Source organism: the organism of the source record quoted next, unplaced genomic scaffold (genome assembly GCF_019419815.1).
Source record: "Pyrus x bretschneideri cultivar Hongxiangsu unplaced genomic scaffold, Pyrus_bretschneideri_v1 Contig27, whole genome shotgun sequence".
Taxonomy (NCBI): domain Eukaryota; kingdom Viridiplantae; phylum Streptophyta; class Magnoliopsida; order Rosales; family Rosaceae; genus Pyrus; species Pyrus x bretschneideri.
This window is the reverse complement of record NW_025999579.1, coordinates 669209-691071: the sequence shown is the minus strand read 5'-3', so window position 1 is coordinate 691071 and position 21863 is coordinate 669209. Positions and strand designations below refer to the sequence as shown.

The 21863-nt window shown below is 38.2% G+C and overlaps 3 protein-coding genes across 5 annotated transcripts; 1 reads left to right on the top strand and 2 right to left on the bottom strand.

The window, feature by feature from the left end:
* Window positions 1-456: 456 nt before the first annotated feature.
* Window positions 457-4588, bottom strand: LOC103950560 (protein TIFY 6B-like). 2 transcript variants are annotated; one of them, XM_009361784.2, is made up of 7 exons: window positions 4264-4588; window positions 2544-2737; window positions 2128-2381; window positions 1916-2006; window positions 1498-1834; window positions 1301-1361; window positions 457-896 (listed from the first exon to the last, which is right to left on the bottom strand). In XM_009361784.2, the coding sequence occupies exons 1-7, from the start codon at window positions 4346-4348 to the stop codon at window positions 773-775; spliced, it is 1146 nt and encodes a 381-aa protein (XP_009360059.2). In that variant the 5' UTR covers window positions 4349-4588; the 3' UTR covers window positions 457-772. The 2 variants fall into 2 exon arrangements, with proteins under 2 accessions (XP_009360059.2, XP_009360060.2); XM_009361785.3 differs by having other exon boundaries at window positions 2128-2315; window positions 4264-4586.
* Window positions 4589-7137: 2549 nt separating this feature from the next.
* On the top strand, window positions 7138-15698 carry LOC103950559 (probable serine/threonine protein kinase IREH1). Of its 2 annotated transcripts, XM_048588066.1 has the most exons (18): window positions 7138-7948; window positions 8522-8586; window positions 8705-8887; window positions 8982-10355; window positions 10709-10881; window positions 11110-11347; window positions 11846-11938; window positions 12021-12161; window positions 12258-12350; window positions 12773-12977; window positions 13354-13439; window positions 13554-13639; window positions 14148-14199; window positions 14298-14354; window positions 14457-14630; window positions 14748-14825; window positions 15090-15176; window positions 15309-15698. In XM_048588066.1, exons 1-17 carry the CDS (start codon window positions 7240-7242, stop codon window positions 15171-15173), a joined length of 3891 nt encoding a protein of 1296 aa, XP_048444023.1. In that variant the 5' UTR covers window positions 7138-7239; the 3' UTR covers window positions 15174-15176; window positions 15309-15698. The 2 variants fall into 2 exon arrangements, with proteins under 2 accessions (XP_048444023.1, XP_009360058.1); XM_009361783.3 differs by having other exon boundaries at window positions 15090-15698.
* Window positions 15699-17315: 1617 nt separating this feature from the next.
* Window positions 17316-20348, bottom strand: LOC103950557 (probable inactive receptor kinase At1g48480). Its single transcript, XM_009361782.3, has 2 exons — window positions 18714-20348; window positions 17316-18224 (listed from the first exon to the last, which is right to left on the bottom strand). The coding sequence occupies exons 1-2, from the start codon at window positions 20035-20037 to the stop codon at window positions 17605-17607; spliced, it is 1944 nt and encodes a 647-aa protein (XP_009360057.1). The 5' UTR covers window positions 20038-20348; the 3' UTR covers window positions 17316-17604.
* Window positions 20349-21863: the final 1515 nt, after the last annotated feature.

Here is a 21863-nt window from a genome sequence, read left to right as displayed (position 1 = left end):
TTTCTCCAACATTTCCTTCAATTTTTGATCGTCTCATCAAATGCTTTGAAGATGATTAAAGAAAAGAAATTAACAGAAACGTGTAAAAGATAAAAATAAGTGTGTGAATAGCATCACCGGAAAAATAAAGAGTTGGAAGAGACAGAGTCATGCGAAAATCACTTTCAAAAATTGGGATTGACCTCAATTGCAAGGGGGGCACGTACAGTGATACACTGTTATAATCAACTGACCTAGTTCATGTACACGACTTTGTTTGAGTGTTTAAAACTTAATCCCGACAAGTTTGCTAGTTGGGTCATGTAATCATTGTGTTTTTTTTTTTCTTTCCGAAAAGCACGTGAGACAAAGAAAATCGAACAAAGAACCTCAGGTGTCGAAATACCTTCTAACCACTTGAATTTCAAGTCAAATACATCCATTTATCCTATAATTGTAATTTGCATTTTTAGAAGGAAAAAAAATATTTGCTTCAATTTCATCAATGTCAATTGGTACAACACATCAATACAGAAACATGGCCTCTAGAATTTGCCTTCCAAGTTCCAATGCAGAAAGTAAAACAATACATTTTTACAGCACAGTGAAAGGTAAAAAACAGAACACTTATACCATATATGTATATATCTATCATACATTTATCTAATCCTTCAGGTCCAAAAATGATCTTACAACTACAAGCACAAAAGAGATTGTTAAAACAATGATCTATGCCAGTTGGAAGCTTTTGTTACTTCTTCCCTTTTCGACTGCACACCGCCACCATAAAACGCTAATTTGTAGCTTGGGGAGGACAAGAACCGGAAGAGTTGAACGAGAAACTCAAACCTTGTGATCTGGGCGTGCTGTGGTCTGGAGATTTCCCGCTGACATTGTATGGTGCTGTACTCGTCATCCTAAATACACAAAGTTCAATGTCAGTCGATAAAAGTTAAGGATGGTGCTCAAGTCTGGAGGAGATAAAAAACTGTATCAGTTTCACATTAAAGGCGTTTAACTTTAACCTAGATGGAGTTTATGCGGTTCCAGGAAATATTGATTGTGATGGGGTGTTGAAACTTGGAAATTAACTACGAATGGTAATTTCGTTTCTGTATAAACTAATGTAAGCATGTATAGAGGGGAAAAATAAAGGAAAACTAATGAAATGTTCAAAAAAAACTTTAGTTTTAATGAAAAATGACAAATAAAGAGGTAGTGAATGGTATCAGGAAAAGGTAAAAATGTGGTTTTTCGTTAAAAGTGAACACTACCGGGAGTGTTTCATTAAAACTCCCGAAAAATAACCCTTGAAAGTTACCTCTCCTTGCGCTTCTCAAAAAACCGAGCCAAGGATGCTTTACGTGCTTGAGGCACAGGTACTGCAAACACAGGAACAAAGAATTGTTCATGCTGATATTTAACAAATTCAATGACAAAACAAGAACAGAAGACGTTGTATATCACAGATATAACCGTAACACTAGCATACCAAAAACAAAACCCACAAAGTTATACCTGCTGGAATCAGGTTCGTCATAGCCGATCCCACTGAACTGACTACTGGAGAAGGCTCTGAGCGGTCAATAGGAGACGCTGAAGTTCCTACTGGTTTCACTATAGCTAATTCATTAGTGCTATTAAATGTTCCTCCAACGTGAGAACTACCATGTGAAGTTGCAGAAAGAGGGCTTGGAAGTGCAGAGATTGAACATTTAATATGGGACTGGTTCCTGAAAAAACCATCACCTCCTAGTGAAGGCCCAGGTGTCGGTGCATGCACTTGAGCTACAGAAGGTGATTTACAATGAGTCGGAGACGATCCATCTCCAGCCAGCAACATAATAGCCTGGGCCTAAATAGACAAATAAAGAAATTAATAACAAATAACCTAGAACTTATGTACAAAAGAACCAAATATTCAAATATAAGATACCTTCTCAGGAGATACATCATTATAAACGTTCACAGAACCAGCATAAAAGATGGTTAACTGAGTAGGCGCCCCAGAAGAATGGGATGCGTTCCTGCATAAGAAATTCAACTTAGCTTCTCGAATTTCCAACTAGTTATGATTCAATATATGCTGTACAATTCCATTTGCTAACAAGCAGAACTGTGGTCAGAATATGGTCTTTGTTAAAGTACCTAAGATCGGTGGTACCAACTACGGAGGTTGTAGAAGGATGAGCAGGTACAGGGGACAAAACTGGAACTCCTCCAAGTGGTTGCAGTTTTATGGTAGAACCATTATTCCCAACAGGAGCAATGGATTGGAGAACTGGAGAACTCAAAGTAATTGGGATCTGGGAGTGATGAACTGAATGTGCATCAAACTGCAGCATAGGATATACTGTCATTCCACAGTGGTTTCCAGCTTGCTTATCAAGAACAAAATTTTTCTACAAAATTTGTGCAAAAAAGAAGCCTATAAAGCAACTTTAAATCAAAACAACGAATCAAATTTCACTTGTTCAGTAAACCGACATGTAAGAATATTGTTCTCAAATCCTAAATACCTGAGGCCACGTTGAAAAAGATTCAGAAGGTAGGAGAAGAAATACCTGAATTACACCAGAGAACGACTTCTGGCTGGAGTGAAAAGCATCAGCAGTTGAAATAGTCATAAATGCAGATGTATTATCATGAACAGCTTTTCTTGGCCTATCTTCTTGAGGAGCCTTGAAAGACAGGAACTGCGGAAGTGCAGAAACCTTGTTTGAAAACGACCACTGCATCCCTGAACTTCTAGGTACCGCTGCAAAATCAATAAAAATGGAATGTCGGGATAATAGTTTGGACAAATAAATCCTTCACAAATAAGCAACATGGGAAGTTTTAGGTTATATGGCTCTGTAAATAGATGCCAACAAGAAACATGTTTCCCTTGGAATGCAGTATTTATATCCGAGAGCACAAAAACAAACCTCAACATGAGTGTCAATCACAGCTGTCTAACTGAGATGAACATAATATTAACACAACAAATCTTTTAAGTAAAAAGATCACTATAAATGATCATATGAATACAGCCATATGCAATGCGCACATTGTCAACATACGTTATTTTCTAAATAGACGAGGAAGCGAGAAACGAACAATGAACTTGAAGAACTGGAAAGCTCCTATAAAAGACCTTAAAGATCTAGCAAACTGCTACAACATTTTATGACCCTCCTTTTGGAACATTTGCGCTGCACGCTTTGTGGTATTATTATTATGGGTATACTTTATATCGGGTATGTTTATTTACTACATTTTTATTATAAATCTCGGTTTCATCCAGACATGCAGTATCTATTCACAACAGTAGATTTAAGAACAATATATATAAAATTCAGAACACAATCAGGTACATGTTATCAAAAAGAACTATTCAATTACATTGCCTTGTAAAACTCATCATTCACAAACTTAAAATAAATGTTTCCCATTTGCATAAGTTTTTTAGTATAAATGCTGTATCACCTAACAGCCTTGATCAATGCGAAAATTCTTCTAATATGCAAGCGAACGTGACACATTACTTTAATACATGACATCTCATATGCTCGTTAGCGAAAAAAAATAATCCTGCATAACCCAACAAACTAAAATATGGAGGAAACATATCAAAAATGGAAGAAAACAAAGGGCACATTTTATTATGTTAGCAAGAAAGAGTATAAAACTAAAGACAACCACACCACGTTCTTATAACCAAGTCTCCACCGGCAAGCAAACCGAAAGTTTCTATAAGACTGACTGATCCACAAGTCAACACAGTTACATTCAGGAGCCCGAATTTACCTTTTATGCATAAATCCGACTTTTTTTTTTATTTTTAATACAAGCAATATTCTACACTAGATTTAGTGGGACGGGAATTCAAACTTGGTGCAGATGGGAAGAGCACATTGCTCTAGTCGGCTTTGAGCAAGTTAAATCGATATTATCTTTACCGCAACAGATTTGTAGCTCAAGCTGTTAAGAGCGCTTATCCTTGCACCTGAGCTCATGAGTTCAAAAAATCAGACACCACCCCCCCCCCCCCCCAAAACCCTCCCCCGATAACGCTAGTGTCGAAAGAATTTCATCTTTACTCAGCAAGATGGATGCTTTTGATCAGGAAAGTGGGATTAAGAAACTAAAATGCACATTAGATTCTTTAGATGAGTTTCCAAGCTCCACATGCAACCAAACAGATTCAACACAAGTAACTCAACAATTTAATTAAAACTCCATAACATACAATTAATAATTAAAAACAAAACTGAAAAAAAAAAAATATACTTGAAAGGAAACCTGAATTCTTGGCTTCATCATTGGTTTCTTCTTTCAGAGTCACACAACCATTGTTGGGGCTCAAACCCAGAAAATCTCTCTCCATTGTTTCCAACCTTTCAGCTCAAAAACCCACAAAAATTTCAGACCCAAATTCCACCAAAAACAACAAAGAAGCTAACTTTCTTGAATTCTTTAGAACCCCAGCAGGAAAAAAAAGCCTGAACTTTCAGAACCAAAGCTCAAAATTCTTGCTTGTTTCGATAGAGAGGAAGATAGGGACATATCACATGTGGATGAGGAAGACTAGCTTAGTAGTATAATCTCTCAATAGCTCCTCCTCCTCTCTCTCACATTTCCATTGTGGGAGATTGTTGTATCTGGACCGTCGGATTTGTAAAGGTTGTAATTTTGTGTGGGGTGGTGTGACGCACCACCGGTTGGTTCCAGGTCGGAGACCTTGAGTTACCAGTCGAAGATCACGTGCGGCACCGAAGAGTGACTCTGGAGAGACACGTGGAGGGAAGTTTTATTTTAATTTTAATTTTTTGTTGGGAGTGTTGTCTTTTTTAATGAGGTTGGGTTTTTGCATGCGAGCATGTGGATGATTTGTGTCACAAAAAATAAAGAGTTCACTTTTAAGATAATTCTTTTTTCTTTTTTGTTTAACATTTCTCCTCTCGTGAATCAGTCTTTTTTGGAAATAGAATTCGCTCTTTTTTTTTTTTCTTCCTTCTTATTTGAATAATTACAGTTAAATCACTTGAACATTTTATATTAATTTTTTTATAAAAAAAGAAAAACAAAATAGAGAATGTGAGAATAGAAGATTAAATTGGATAGAAATAGAATGGAAAAAATTCATAACTGCTTTCTTGTGGTTCAAAACGTGGCGTAGTGTGTGGCGCACTTTGTAAATAAAATAATTAACTACTTGTTATTCTATTGCGCTATGTGCAGTGCACATATGGAGGTGAGCATGTGGATGGCATGAGAAACAAAATCCAAATGCTTTTATTATTGCATATTAAAATAGACTTGTGGAATGCATTGTCCTTGCTTGCATTATAAAAATACCCATTTGAGCTCACCAACATATTTAATTGGTTTATAGATATTTACATTTCAAAATAGTTATATTGAGCTTGTTCATTATACTCTGGATGGTACTATTTACGCACTTTTTTTTACTTTTCACATTTTTTTCAATTTCGATTGTCGAATTAAATGAATTGAAAAAAATTAATGAATATAAATTAATAAGAGTATGTAGAAGGTATTTGGAATGTGTGAACAACAATATTCTATACTTTTTGTTATCGTGTGCACAAAATGAAGTCTTACGAACAACTTTTATTATTATAAATAAATAAAATATTCTACAATAAATGAATTGGAATTATACAATATAAAATTTATGTTCGAGTGCGTAAGTTTGGTACATCTGCTCTATATCAACACATAAGTGCAGCTGCTCGTTATCGACGCTAACAAGTCCTTTAGTATATTAATAATTTAAAAAAATGGATTAAAGGTACAGTTTATATTGTTGTTGCTATACGACTACGGAAAAGGATCATTGTCAGATCTTTTTTAAAGGGATCTCATGATCGTAATTGTTCATCTTATATCATGCGATCGGTTTTTGTTAGGTATTATTTATATTTAATTTTAAATTTTAAAATTTGAAATTATTTCTGATCGCACGATGTACGATGAACAATCATGATCACGATGATGGGATCCCTAGGATCCTTAGAAAAGGATCTGGTGGGGATCCTTTTTCCATACAACTACAATGCAACATGTGCCTACAAAATAATATAATTAGCCTACAAAATAATATAACTTGTGCCTAGAAATTTTACACATTGCTATTGACAAAAAAAAAAAAAAAGTTGGGAGTCAATTTTCTTTTGTTCCGAAGTCTTGGACCCCATCCGCAATGAAGGAGGCTTTTACCCAGAATCCAGTTTGCTAATTGGCAAATTTAACCCAACTCATTGTGTGATGGCCTTTTGTTATGCTTTATGATGTTAAATGGGCTCAAAAGTTAAGCACCTTGCAGGCAAGGCAGGCCCAACTATTTTGCTCTTTCTAGTGCAGCGTGGGACGGCTTCTATGGGTCAACGTTGACATTATGGATCACTGTCCTCTCACTAATTCTTAATATCAACTAAAAGTTACTTGTAGTATGATTTAGTTATATTCTTCTTTACTTATAAATGACAGATTAGGTTCAATTCTTAATAATCAAATTTGAATCATATTATTACTAGTTCGCTCAATATGAGACTAAACCCTAAGCTTACCATATATTCTTAGTATAAATAAATATCATTTGTTGAAAAAATAAAATAATATCAACTTGTAACAACTTTATACCACAGTATGTGATGTTTTCCCTGCCTTAAAGTAAAAAGTCTTAAATTCGAATTTCATAAATGATGAAATGTATATGATCATTGCCCTCTCACATCTTTCATTTCATTGTGATATATGTGTTATTTTCTTTTTGTTTCGAGTACTAGTCCAAGAACATTAAAAAGCGAGATACAAACTTAAAACCTAAAGAGATTCAAACCCAAATTATTAAATGCAAAAATAAATGATTTCAACGTTACCCAAACGGTTCATCCAAAACACAAACCTCTATATCTACAACTTTAGAAATACAAATTTCAAACATAGAAAATTGGAAATATCTTGTTGACGTTTTAAGTTTTAACAGTGTTTGAAATCAAAGGTTTGGAAAAATGATCACACGCGGAGGCGCTATATCCATGCCACTCGACTCGGCTCACATTCTTCTCTCTTTTCTTCTTCGCCCCTCCTTCTCTCTCTACTTTCAAACCATCGACATCCATTTCTCGAACTTCCAACCAACTCCTGCTTCTCTCTCTCTCCTCCACTTTCTCTCTCTAAAAGCAGCCCTATGCTTCCACGCTAGGGCTGCGCATATTTCACAAGCCCTAGAAAGGAAATCTATATACAGCAATGGTGTTCAAGGGCAGGTTCTTCTCCTCCAAGAAATCCGACTCCTCCAACAGCCCCGATGGGTCGAATAACAGCCCGCGATCTCTGGGTTCCAACTCCCCGATCCGATCCGATAAGAAGAAGCCTAAATCCGCATCCAAAGACGACTCGCCCGGCCCGAGTACCAGTTCCAGAGGCGGCGGCGGATTCAGTAGGCAGAGTCTAGTCAAAGACGGGTCAAAGAAGAAGGATGTGAAGGGGAAAGAGAGTCCAGCTCAGCTTAAGACGCCGGCGAAGTCCGCGAGCTCGACTGGCGCGACTCCGAAGAAGTCGTCTGCGTCCGCATCGGGGGCTGCGGAGCCGGCGGCCTCGGTGTCTCCCATTCTGGCGTCGTCGCTGGGGTTGAATAGGATAAAGACGAGATCGGGGCCGTTGCCTCAAGAGAGCTTTTTTGGGTTTAGGGGTGACAAAGGGTCAGCGCTGGGCTCGAGTAATTTGTCGAGGCCAGGGGTCGGCGATCGGAGTTTAGGGTCGGGAGGTGGGGGGAAGAAGAAGGAGGCTGCGAGTCAGAGTAGGATTGGGTTCAATGACAATGTGACAAGTGGGAGTTGGGGTGATAATGGCAGCAATTCTGATGCTGCATCAACCGGTAGCTTGCCTTCGAGAGACCAGAGCCCCAACGGGGTGGCGCCGTCGCGGTTACGGAAGGGAGAATCGTCGGCTGAAGATGGTATGATTTCGAGCAATTATGCGATGCAGGAGTTTTATAAGTTGTGCTAATTTAGTTTATGCAGTATGCACTGGGTTATCGTTAAAGATTTAGCCTTTAGGTCGTGAATTGAGTTGGGAACTTGGGAGTCACATGGTTTTCGAAATCACTCTTGTAGGCTGTAGGCATTACCACAAAAATGACTTGAACTCCAACCAAAACTATTAAAGGTTAACGTTTGTGAAGGGCATTGATTTTGAATAATCTGTGGAGCTGTGAAAGCTTTATCTTTTGATGAGTGTGCAATGGTGTGATGAGTGGATGAGGCTCCGGTTCAGGCAGGTGTACCCTATCACTACATGAATCTAGTTTAAGGTAGTACTCCACCCATCAATTTGTGTAAGCTTAGGAAAACATGGACGACAAGTGCGGTTGGCGTGTAGTTAGTTTTTCTCATGCTTCATGAGTTGATACTAGAATGCCTTTGGTCTTTTATGCAAATTACTGGATTTTTTGGTACACTTTCATATTTTATACGATGTGTGGTGTATTTTCCCCTCTAATGGCTTTTGATACCTCCATCATCCTTAACAGGGAGAAACATATCATCTTGGGGTCACTCTGGAGGTTTAAGAAGTTCAGATGTATGTACACCAGAGGTGCGGGTACAATTATTTTATTTACGTCTCCACATATTTATTTACTTATTTCTGATGGTTTCCCTGTTCTATTATTTCTTGTCATGATGTGTTTGCGATTGATATTTTTCCTTAATAGACTGCATATGATTGTGAAAATCCCAAGGAGTCCGAGTCACCCCGTTTTCAAGCTATACTCCGCTTAACAAGTGCTCCAAGGAAGAGGCTTCCTTCTGATATAAAAAGTTTTTCCCATGAACTGAATTCAAAAGGTGTACGACCTTTCCCATTTTGGAAGCCTCGAGGCTTGAACAACCTGGAGGTACTTTTGTCTTCATCTTATATCACCTTTTTATGAGTAGTTAAATTTGAACTAGGAAATTTCACCTGCTTGGAATCATGCTTCTGATATGCAGGAAATCTTGGTTGCAATTAGGGCAAAGTTTGACAAAGCAAAGGAAGAAGTGAATTCTGATCTGGCTATATTTGCAGCAGATTTAGTTGGAATTCTTGAAAAAGATGCAGATAATCATCCAGAGTTGCAGGAAACTCTTGAGGATTTGCTGGTTTTGGCACGAAGTTGTGCAGTGACATCATCTGGAGAGTTTTGGCTTCAGTGTGAAGGCATAGTTCAGGAATTGGATGATAGACGTCAAGAACTTCCTCCGGGTGTGCTGAAGCAGCTTCACACTCGAATGCTTTTCATACTCACAAGGTGTACTAGGTTGCTGCAATTCCATAAGGAAACCGGACTGGCCGAGGATGAACAGGTTTTCCAGCTTCGTCAATCAAGAGTTCTGCGTTCCACTGATAAAAGAATTCCGCCAAGTTTGGCAAAGGATCCAAAGAACGTAAGTGTTGCAAAAGCTTCTAAAGCAGCTTCAGCTAGGAAATCTTACAGTCAGGAGCAACACGGTTTGGAATGGAAGAGAGACCATGTTTTACCGGGAAATTTGTTCTCACCTCCTGTTGATCAACCACCTAAGAATTCGGAGTCTCCTGCTAGTAGGGACCGGATGACATCATGGAAGAAATTCCCATCTCCGGTTGCGAAAAGCATGAAAGAAACTACTGAATTTAAGGAGCAGAGTGATCCTAAGGTTGAACATTTGAAAGGTTCAGACAACAAGCGAGGGACTTTTGACATTGATCCTACTTCTGTTAAGCTACCTGAGCCTTCTGGCAAGGATTCTCATGAGCGTTCTTCCAAGCACCAGCACAAACCGTCTTGGGGTTGGGGAAATCAACCGAATGTATCTGACGATAGTTCTATAATATGTCGCATCTGTGAGGAGGAGGTTCCAACTGCAAATGTGGAAGACCATTCAAGAATTTGTGCGATTGCTGATCGATGTGATCCAAAGGGTATAAGTGTGAATGAGCGTCTTGTCAGAATTTCTGAAACCCTTGAAAAACTGATGGAGTCCTTTGCTCAAAAGGATATCCAGCATGGTGTAGGTAGTCCAGACGTTGCGAAAGCATCTAATTCAAGTGTGACCGAAGAATCTGACGTTATATCTCCAAAACTTAGTGACTGGTCCCACAGAGGCTCAGAGGACATGCTCGATTGTTTTCCTGAAGCTGATAATTCAGCTTTTATGGATGACTTGAAAGGTCTACCTTCCATGTCATGTAGAACTCGTTTTGGTCCAAAGTCTGATCAAGGAATGACAACATCATCTGCAGGCAGCATGACTCCTAGGTCTCCCTTATTGACACCAAGGGCCAGTCAGATTGACTTGCTCCTTGCAGGCAAGGCTTCTTTCTCTGAGCAAGACGATATTCCTCAGGTATCTTATTAATCTATTTGATTTTACAAATGCTTATTTGCTCTGGGAGTTCCCCAAGCACATGCTTGTGATGCAATTGTTCGGCATTTGAATATCAATTTACAACCTGAGCTATAATCTTTGTCAAATTGAAAATGCAATGGAAACATCTTGCTGTCCTCTCCAAGTCTTTAAATTTTCACTTCAAATACTGTGCACCACCTGCAGATTATTAGTGTCTGCACACGGTGAAGTGGGATATATATTTTATTCAAACTTTCAAAGTTGCATGAATTTGATTTAATTTTAGTATTTGTTTTGCTCAAAGACTTATTTTTCATTCTATCAAAGCTAACTGCTTTTGGATGATGCAGATGAATGAACTTTCTGATATTGCTCGGTGCGTAGCAAATACGCCTTTGGATGATGATCGCTCTATGCCATATCTACTGTCTTGTCTTGAAGACTTGAGAGTTGTTATAGACCGCAGAAAGTTTGATGCACTTACCGTGGAAACATTTGGGGCACGCGTTGAGAAGCTGATTCGGTGGGTACTTGCTGCTATTTTTCTTGGTTTTAACAAGCTTCAAGCCTTGAACTAAAGTGTTCATTAATGTACCTTGAATGTGGGTACTTGCTGCTATTTTTCTTGGTATCTACATTTCTCCTGAAATGTGGTATTAAACAATTCATTAAGAAATCATCAGAACTACGTGTAACCTTTTCAGTTCCTTTTTAAGTTCAATTTTACATTGTCGTAATGTTCATATTCTAGGGAGAAGTATTTGCAGCTTTGTGAGTTAGTGGATGATGAGAAGGTTGATTTAGCAACTACCGTAATTGATGAAGAAGCTCCACTAGAAGATGACGTGGTTCGTACAAGCCCTGTACAGTTTTCCAAGGACCGAACATCTATAGATGACTTTGAAATTATCAAGCCAATAAGCCGTGGGGCATTTGGGCGTGTTTTCTTAGCTAAAAAGAGAACAACAGGGGATCTTTTTGCGATTAAGGTACCACATAATTAGACGTGTAATTTCTTGCTGACTGTATTGATCCATGTCACCTTTAGTTTGATTAAGCTTCCTGTTTTTCTCTGATATAATTTTCTGTACATTACCGAGTTTTTACTTTTTTTAGTTTTTTCGGTGATTTATTCATGTTATAGCCGGCCTTCTGTGTGCTTTTATTGTGATAGCTCTTCTTCTCTATTTTTATTTTTAATTTGAACCTGTGGAAACTTTTGGCATACATCAATTTAGTGGTTTTTCAACCACATTCTATTTTTGTTTGGAAGCTGCGTACAATTTTTTTGGTTAAAACTTATTACAACTACCGTAAGTATGAAAATGATGATATTTTGGATCATACCTAGCCTGTCTAGTCTATGAAATTTCAGTGTTTCCATCCCCACAAACACCCTGAAAACAAAGAAAAGAATGTTTTGGTTTTTCCCTATCATTGAGCATAAAGAGGATTTGCTCATTCTTATTTTGTATCATTTGTAACAGGTTCTTAAAAAGGCTGATATGATCCGGAAGAATGCTGTTGAAAGTATTTTAGCAGAACGTGACATCTTGATTTCAGTCCGCAATCCTTTTGTGGTGAGCAGGTGTTCTAGCAAAGCGTTTTACCTTGCCTTGAGAACATTTTGTTTCATTCTAACACAAATTTGAACTGTATCAGGTTCGCTTCTTCTATTCTTTTACTTGTAGTGAAAACTTGTATCTTGTGATGGAGTATTTGAATGGAGGAGATCTATACTCATTGTTGAGAAATTTAGGCTGCTTGGACGAGGAGGTTGCTCGTGTATATATAGCAGAAGTGGTATAGGCTTGCAACTTCTTCAGAACTATTTTGCTGCATGCTTCGCTTTGCAAGTTCATAGTCTGAGGTCGTGTTTGTCTATTTTTGATTTTGCAGGTGCTTGCTTTAGAGTATTTACATTCACTTCGTGTGGTTCATCGTGATTTGAAGCCTGACAATTTGTTAATTGCTCATGACGGCCATGTTAAGGCATGTACATACAGATTTATCTTATTAGTTTTGTTGCGTTTCAATGTCAATATAATAGTGCCTTTAATATCATTGAGTTTTTCAGTTGAAGCAGGATAGTGAAATTTGAAAATCTATCTCTACTAGAGCTCGTGATAGTTACATGGTTTAGCTTTAGTTGGATGCATATTTTGTTCAAGATAAATGAAACGTTTTGTATAAATTTCAATTATTTCACATCATAAAATAGAGCACTAGCACTCACATAGGCACATCCGAAGATTGCTCTCAATCTATTTCTTTCTTAAATAAATAATTTCAGTAGTTTGTGCCTAGTGGGTTGGAAATAATTTTCATATTTGTGTAGCAGTTGAATGGGGGTTATAGATGGCTTTCACTTCTTTGTCCACCCAAATTTAACCTTTTGTATTCCATCTGAGCAGTTGACAGACTTTGGGCTTTCGAAGGTTGGTCTCATCAACAGCACTGATGATTTATCTGGTCCAGCAGTTAGTAGCACATCCCTTCTTGGGGAAGATGAACCCGAATTATCTCTCTCTGAGCATCAGCGAGAAAGCCGAAAGAAACGTTCTGCAGTCGGTACACCTGACTATTTGGCACCAGAGATACTTTTGGGAACAGGACATGGTTCGTATAGCCTTTTCTAAGTTTAAGGTGCTATTATTGCCTTTATCTTGTTCTAAACTTTTCAGCCTTAGATTAAGCTTCAACATCAAGAAAGAAATACTAATTAGCCCGATGTTCAACTATGGGCTAAAATGTTTAAATCATTATTCATTGGTACTCTTTAGTCTTTCATGGAAGCTTAAGGGCACCCAACCATAATGCTCTTGTTTTCCCTGCTTTTCCCCAAACATGCTGTTCACTTATTTGGTTGATCACTATTTAAGTATTTAAGGGCGTGGCCATTATGCTCTTGTGTTTTTGCCGAACGGCTTTCTGTTCTGTTTATTGGTTAAACCGTTGTAAGGTTAACAACTTGCTGCTGTTCTATGGTCCACAGGTGCAACTGCAGATTGGTGGTCTGTTGGTGTCATTTTATTTGAATTGATTGTTGGAATTCCACCTTTCAATGCTGAGCATCCTCAGGTTAATACATTGCATCTAAAATATGTTATAATACATAGGCTTGGTGTTTACAACAAAAATTGTTTGTGATTTCACAGTTTGTTCTTTTTAACCATTTTCTTCTTTTGCTTGTAGACTATATTTGATAATATTCTCAACCGTAATATTCCTTGGCCTGGGGTTGGCGAGATGAGTCCTGAAGCACAGGATCTTATTGATCAGTAAGTGAAGCATCCAAGATTTTTATGCGATTTTATTGCTTTCAAAGATATGTTTTGTTACTGCTTTGCTAAGGAGGAAATATTTGTTTCTGTTGAAGTTAGCATCTTCATTGAAGTTGACCATTAGTCAGTTTGTGTTGAGATCAAGGGCATTGGCGCTCTGTTTTGGTCTAGTTTTAAGATACTTGTGTAAACATTCTTGAACTTCTTTAATTCTACTGCAAGTTATGAACCCGTTACTCATGGTTTCAGTCTGCAGGAACTCTCTTCTTATTTTGCAAGGAGGCCTAAACATGGAATAACAATTTTTATCTAATTTGTTAATTTGTTCTTTGAATGCGTGGGATTGAAAAGTGATCTTAGATCTTGTTCGAATTTGTGTTCCAGTTTAAAGGTCCATTATGTTCAAACATGCAAATGCATATTCATGCATATTTACATGTGATGTCTAGTGACAGCATGTAGTTGTGATGTTTGTTTAGTTAATGCTGATACAACTAGTTTCCAGGTTATTGACAGAAGATCCTAATCAAAGACTTGGAGCTAGAGGTGCATCAGAGGTATTTGTTAGTTAGATTTGCTTCTTATTCATTATATTTTAGTGCATGATCTTTCAAACTTCTTCGATAAACTAACAAAATTGCAATCTGTGATAAAGGTGAAGCAGCATCCATTCTTTAAAGATATCAACTGGGACACGCTTGCCAGGCAAAAGGTGTGTGATACAGCATATTCATAAATCATAAAAATGAAGACACAGATTTTTCATCTTCGGGTTGGTTAGCACCACTCCCTTATGACTTCTCATTTCTTGCAGGCTGCGTTTGTTCCCACTTCAGAGAGTGCTCTAGATACCAGTTACTTCACCAGTCGTTACTCATGGAATCCTTCAGATCAACATGTATATCCACCCAGTGACATGGATGATTCCAGTGATTCTGACAGCTTAAGTGGCAGCAGCAGTTGCTTGAGCAACCGTCATGAGGAAGTGGTACATTAGTTCAAGAAACGAGTGCTTTTAACTACTGATGAGAATATATTTTATATTGCCCGTATTTCAATATAATTTGCAGCACTGACATGATCTTGGGGCGACGTTCATTGACAGGGTGATGAATGTGGGGGTCTGACAGAGTTCGAGTCTGGCTCTTCTATCAATTACTCTTTCAGTAATTTCTCATTTAAGGTATTTCTTAACTTACAAGGCTGTCGTTTCTTTTATCATCTCTAAAATGACCACTCAAGATGCTCATACTGTAATTAGTCATGAGTTCTTCATGAATAGTGTCTTGGATGCCATGTATTTTTGGTTTCCTCTTGTCATCCGTCATCTTATGCTGATGTTGCTTTCCCACTGCTTTGCATGGATCTATTTTTGTTAATTATTTAGTTCATTTTTTTCACCTTTTCGTGACATATCTTACTTTATTTTCTTATGATCATGGTTCAGAATCTCTCCCAGCTTGCATCAATCAACTATGATCTGCTTTCAAAGGGTTTTAAGGACGATCCGTCATTGAATCCCAGCGCATAGCAGGTTGCTCCTGGTTGTCTCAAAACCCAGGATTAGGGTTTTGCCACCGAAATGATTTGGGCTTGTTTTTGGGGCCTAATCACCTCGTCGTTGTTTGTACATATGATCATCGATCATTTTTTCTTTCGTTTACAGTGAGCAGTTGAGAGCAATTTGAGTGATGAATTTGCACCTGGAGAGATGGGAGAATTCAGAAAACTCAAAAAGCCGAAACTGGTTCGGTATGTGCTCCTTGCTCTTATAGGTAACTTATCCGCCGCAGGGGCGTCAATTTTACGGTCCGAGTAGTCTTTTGTATCTTAAGGACTTTGATGTATCCTAATTAGTATACCCTGTGCTGGTTGAGCTTGAGGATTTTTGTCACTAGTCTCTTGGTTTTCCTTCCCCATGGCAATGTGAAAACACATCCTCTCTCTTCCAAATCGCACTGTATCTTGTTTTATTCAATTTTTCGACAGATGCGGAGCGTTGTATGTGTGCAGTGGTGTGCAGTGGAATAAAGTAAATAAGATACAATATTTACAAGGTTCGGCAAGTATGCCTACGTTCTTGGGGCAGCAATAGTATTTTCTTTCATTATCTGAAAAAATATGAGTACAAAATAACTTTCATTATTCTCTTCTCTCTAGCCTGGTTGAATGGTAATTTCCTCATATGAATAATAATCCATTTGATTTTTCTGTGGATAAATAGTAACGAATTATTTATGTGGACCATCCACATATATTACAATAATTTTGACTTTTATGTGGAGAATATCCATTGCAAACGATTCAAGCGTTTGGTGAAAAATGCATGAGCATTAAGGAAAGAGTAGTGTTATTTACAAATTATTTTGTACTTTTAATGCACCTCTTATTTTTTTGGCTGTCAGACTAAATAAATTAAAGAGAAATAAAAGACAACTTATAACAGTGTATGAACTGTAAAAAAGAGTGTGTGTAGCATTATTCTATGGAAAAGTTCTAATCCAATTTGAGGGCTTTTCGTCCATTGAGTCGTACGTTTTTATGAATTTTGAAAGAATAGTGGAGCACCTCGATTTTTCAGATGTGTATTAAAAAAATTTATTCTTTGACCTAGGACATAATAGAAGCGTGGTTATTTTTTTTACATAATGTTGCATATTTATGAAAAAGCCGATTTTCATGATGTAGACGATGAAAGACATTTAGTTTCAAATTATCAGTGCATGTAAGTAGAAGTAATGTTACACTTATCACCTATTTGTGTTATTGTTCTAACAAAATTACGATTTACTTACACATGTGAATCTCATTTATATTAAAAGAATTATACAAATTATAATAAAAATAACTTCTTTTTTTTTTTTTGTATGTAATGAATAATTGATACGTGGAAAGATCATATGGAATATCCCAAAAAAAGGTTATTAATTGGTCAAAATTGGGATTAGAGCGAAAGGTTTTAACTGTATAGATTATTCATAGTACACCCAAAAAAGCTTCAGGACAGGACAGCACAAGCCCAGGACAAAAATATCCCATGTTTTGGAAAAACCAAAATTTTGTTTACTCTCATATATTGAAGGCTTGTTAATTGTTATGCACCACTTTTTAATGAAAAGAGGGCCTTGGATGCCAACAAAATCTAACCACAACCAAGGGCCACCGCATCACTCTCTTGTCTCCTCTCTTTTCACACTTCCTCCACTTCACGCATTAGTTTGGTCCACCACCAAGCTTCATCATCACCACAAAACCCCGACTAAAACGTCATTGTAATGATATTTCAGATTAATCACACACTGTTACAAGGTTTTCTTCATCCTCATCTCCATCACAAAAGCATCATGTTACTTTCCGTCTTTCCCGAATCCAAAATTACAAAGTTTTCTTCATCCTCGTCTTCATCACAAAGCATCGTGTTACTTTCCGCCTTTCCTGTATTCAAAATTGTTGTGTCATCCCATACGTGCAGCGATTTTTGTAACTAGACCACGTGACGAGAAAGAGAAATATGGAGAGCGAAACAATAACTAACAAAGGTTTGCTTAATTTCATAAATCTTTCACCAAAGTATGAAAAGACATGACAACCAACACATGAAGCAACCAAAACATCTTAATTTCAAGTAGCTAAAATAGTTGTAATAAATGATAACAAATAAAAGACAAAGGCAAAAGGTGAAGTAATAATTACATAAAACCATCATCCACCAACAACAAATGGAACTGATATCCACCCCAAAAGTGTACCTAAAAGGGCAGTAAAAAAAAACTAGTGCAATGGGGAACAATTGGGTGAAAAAAAAAAAAAAAAAATTATAATTTGGCTCCTAAGGAAAGTGAGAGGAAGACTTGGATTTTTAACATACAACAAAACCACCAGATTTAACACAACAAAGCAAGGAATTGCCCTGCAAATCCATGAGGGAAGATGGCCGAAGGGCCGGCCCTGAGCAACTCAACTCATCGAGAGGACACATCGTCTAAACCACGGACAACCGTGGGCTGCTCATCTCGCAAGCTAGAATGACGTAGCTCCTCAATGCGCCTTGTCACTTCGGAGATTGAAGGGCGTTTGTCAGGATACTGAGCCGAACAATCTATTGCAAGTTGCAAGAGCTGAACCATCTCCTCCTCGACATTCTGGTACCTGAGGAGCTCAACATCGAAAACCTCTGAAGTCCACTCCTCTTTGACTATGGACTGAACCCACCTTGGGAGGTCAACTCCTTCCTCATTCAAGAGCGCTTGAGTTGGGGGCTTCCCAGTAAGTAGCTCCAAGAGCAATACCCCAAAGCTATAAACATCGGCCTTTTGGGATACCTTGCGAGGATCAGTAACCTCTGGTGCCCGGTAGCCAGAAACTCGGTTGGGAGTGGATGAGGGACCAACAAGGTGTGCTAGGCCGAAGTCAGAAACCCGAGCTTCATAGGACTTTGTTAGCAGGATGTTGGATGACTTGATGTTTCCATGCGAGACAGTTTGGCCTTGAGAGTGTAGGTATTCAATTCCACGGGCAGCTCCAAGGGCAATTCTGGACCTGATTTCCCAATTCAATGGGGTCCTGCCTGCTCCTTTGTTTCCTGTAGTGTCAAGATAGAACGCAAGATGGGAATTTGAACCAAAAATCTATATAATGGTTTTGGAATAACAGCAATTCCTGATTAATTTGCATATACGAAGACTACGCTGATAGCATAACTTGGATCATGCAAAACAAAGTACTAACAAAACTGAAATTACAAAGAATATATATATCACTAATAGATTTCAACCGTACGAGAGGAAACAAGCACAAAAATGAGTAACATGGAGTCTGTGGAGATGCAAAATTATGCATAACAAATCCTCAGAGACAACTCAAAGAGCACATTAACATTTCTAATCTTATCCAGATTCGGAGAAACTAATGATGCATCAGAAGAGATCATATCCATCATCATCAAAATTCCAGCAAAGAAATAAAGAAACAACAATATAACTGAAATGGCAGAGCAACATATACAAAGATATATACGTGTGTGTGTGTATCAACCTATAAAGCAAGCAATCAAATAGGAAGAAACACTGACCGTGCAAAAGTGCAGATAAGCTTCCCATAGGCATGTAATCATAGACAAGAAGCTTCTCATCTCTGCTGAAATAGTAGGCCCTCAGAGGCACCAAATTTTCATGATCCTTCACTCCCACAGCTTCAATCTTTTCTTTAAACTCGCTCTCCGAAATTGTCACATCCCTCAGCCTCTTCACGGCCACCACAGTCCCAGCCTCCAGAACCGCCTTGTACGCGGTCCCGAAAGTCCCCTTCCCCAAAACCTCCGCCGAAGCTCTCAACAAGTCCTCCAGATCAAACACCCTCGCCCCATTGCCAAAAAACACCAGCTTTTTAGCACCAACCGCGCTATTGGCTTCACTTTTCCCATTCCCCACCATCGCCGCCGCCGCAGCAGCCGCCACCGAAGACCCATTTCCGTATCCCACATTTTCAGCCTCCGCGGGCAGCTTCCGGCCGGGAATCTCGACTTCCGGGTGCTTCACGGTGGCGATGTCGACGGAGCTCGTCTTCTTGCTCTTCTTCTTTCGGCAGAAAAAGATCAAAAGCATGACAATCACGAAAAAAGACAGCACGGATCCGATCACAATACCGGCAATAGCACCACCTGAAAGCTTTCTCCCTTTGTGGTTGTCATTCATGTTTATATCTCCTCCGCCGTCTCCAGGGCAAGCATCAAGCGGAAGCCCGCATAGCGAATTACCCAGAAACGAGCTTGAAGAGTAAGACTGCAACTGCTTCGGAACAGACCCGTTTAGCAAATTGTTGGATACATTAAACTGGTCGAGATTAGGAAGCTTCAGCTCAGGAATCGCTCCAGAAAGCTTGTTGCTTTCAAGATACAAAGTCCTCAGGCGGGTGAGATTGTTGAAACCCAGTGAGATCTCGCCGGAAAAATTGTTGGACGCCAAGTTCAGCCGGACCAAGTCGTGTAGACTGTACAAAAACTCCGGGATTTCGCCAGAGAAAAGGTTCCCCTGCAAGTAAAGGTTACGAAGAGTAACACAGGCGGAGAGATCTGACGGCAGAGGACCCCTTAAAGCGTTGAGACGGAGACTGAGAGTGCGGAGACTAGTCAGATTTCCAAAAATGCCACTCGGGATTACGCCGGATAGAGCCACGCCGGGAAGACGAATCCCCGTGACACGGTTGTCCTCACAGTTGACGCCAGCCCACGAACATGGGCTGGTCTGGTTCACATTCCAAAGCAGAGTTCGGCCGCCGACGGCGGAGCGCAGGGCCAGTAGAGCGGCGCGGTCAGAAGCCAGATCTGGTTTTGCAATGGGGAGCAAAAGCAGCAGGGAGAAGAGGAAAAGGCAAAGCCATTGGGTTTGGGAATGCATTTTGGTGGAACCCCAGATGGCGTTTTTGGTGAATTGGGTGGGGGTGTGGATTTCTGGGGTTTTCAAAGATCATACATTGTTCTGGTTTTTGGGTTTCAGAGGAGGAGAGAGAGAGAGGAGAAAGTGTGTTTTGGGAGCTGCATTTCCTCGTTTCTTTTTGGCCCTTTTTGTTGGCCTTCTGGTTTCCCTAGGAGAGAGAAAGAAGAGAGAGAGAGGGAGTACAGGCTACAGGCTGTGAGGTAAATACTAAAATAGGGAAGAAAGGAGAGAGAGCAAAACCCTAGCTGTATGCAGTGATAGTTAGGATAGTGAAGGAGAAGTGGTGACCTGATGGGTGGTGTAGTCAACTGTCATTTACTCTTTTTCCCTTTGCTTTTTCTGGTCTTTTGCTTTTCTTCTTCTTTTTCTTTTATTTTTACTAGATGTTTTTAAAAGAAAATTAATAAAAATAATTTGAAGATTTTAAGATTTAACAAAAATAATAAAATAAATAGTATTAAGATTGACTTTTTAGTATAAAAATGTGAATTTTCGTTAAAGTAAACAATACGGATAACTTTTTGTTAAAATTTCTTATTTTTTAATATTTTTCTTTATTTTCTCTCCCTATAAATTACATTTTAGATGGGTTTGTTTGTTTTCTGATATTTTGTTATTTAATTTATTTAAGAAATTGGCTTATGTGTATTTGGATTTTTTTTACAAGTGTATGGTGGATGTTGATTTTTATCAATTCTTTTAACAATTTTTCTTTGTAAACGTTTTTGTTCATCAATGAATTAATTGAGAAAGTGGCAATGACAAATTTGATTTTGAAGCCTCATAGACCGAAGTAAAATTCAAATGCAATAATGAGTTATATATGATTATCCGGGGTTTAGATGCGAAAATAAATGACTGAGGTTGAAAATAAAATATTTAAATAATTGTGGAAGTTAGGCCTAACGGTTAAAATACTTGTAGCGATAAATGATACGTAGCATTGAAGTCATAACCCAAAGATCACTGTTTAATACCCCGTATATTATATTGTACAACTGCCTAATTATTCATTGGACATAGTCACATACATAATTACAAATTCCATAAACAATTTGGCACAAGCTGTTGATCGGGGTGGCATTGAACCACTCCGCTCCACTTGTACGTTCAACACAAAAACCAAATGTAACTCGCGTATACATTAACTATGTGTATTCATTTTAGTACTGAGTTAATTATTTTATAAAATAGGTGTTTTAGAGGACTTTCCAATTGTTAAACATTGAAGTAATACCAAATGGTGTACTTTTTTCTTTTTTTAGTAGTTATGACAACCATATTTTTCATCAAATCTCACTTTACCATTTGCACTTTTTATCCGTATCTCAATTTACTTTTTACTTTCTATATTGTTTCACTGTAACACATATATTCATTCTTAATGTCCCACTTTATTTTATTTCATCAAATAAGTTAGCAGAGTCATTAATTGTGCTAGCGTGGTATGAACAATTTAGTTTTTTCAACTAAGTTGGTGGGTCAAATCTTTACAAAATGATCCAAAAACTTTGAAATTGACTCACAAACTTTGAAGTTCAACCTTCTTTTTTTCTTCTCTTAATCGGGAGAAATCAAAATCTAGTTTGAAATTAACCTACCTCTCTTTATTCATGGGTTCTACTAACATGACATGTCATATGCCACACAACTAGCATAGTTGATGGAATAGGTTACCGTGAGATATGAAGGAAGAATGCTTGTGGTAAAATATATCAGATAAAGTGAGACACAAATGAAGACTGCATGTGGCAAATCGAAAAAAAAAAAAAAAAAAACTCAAAACT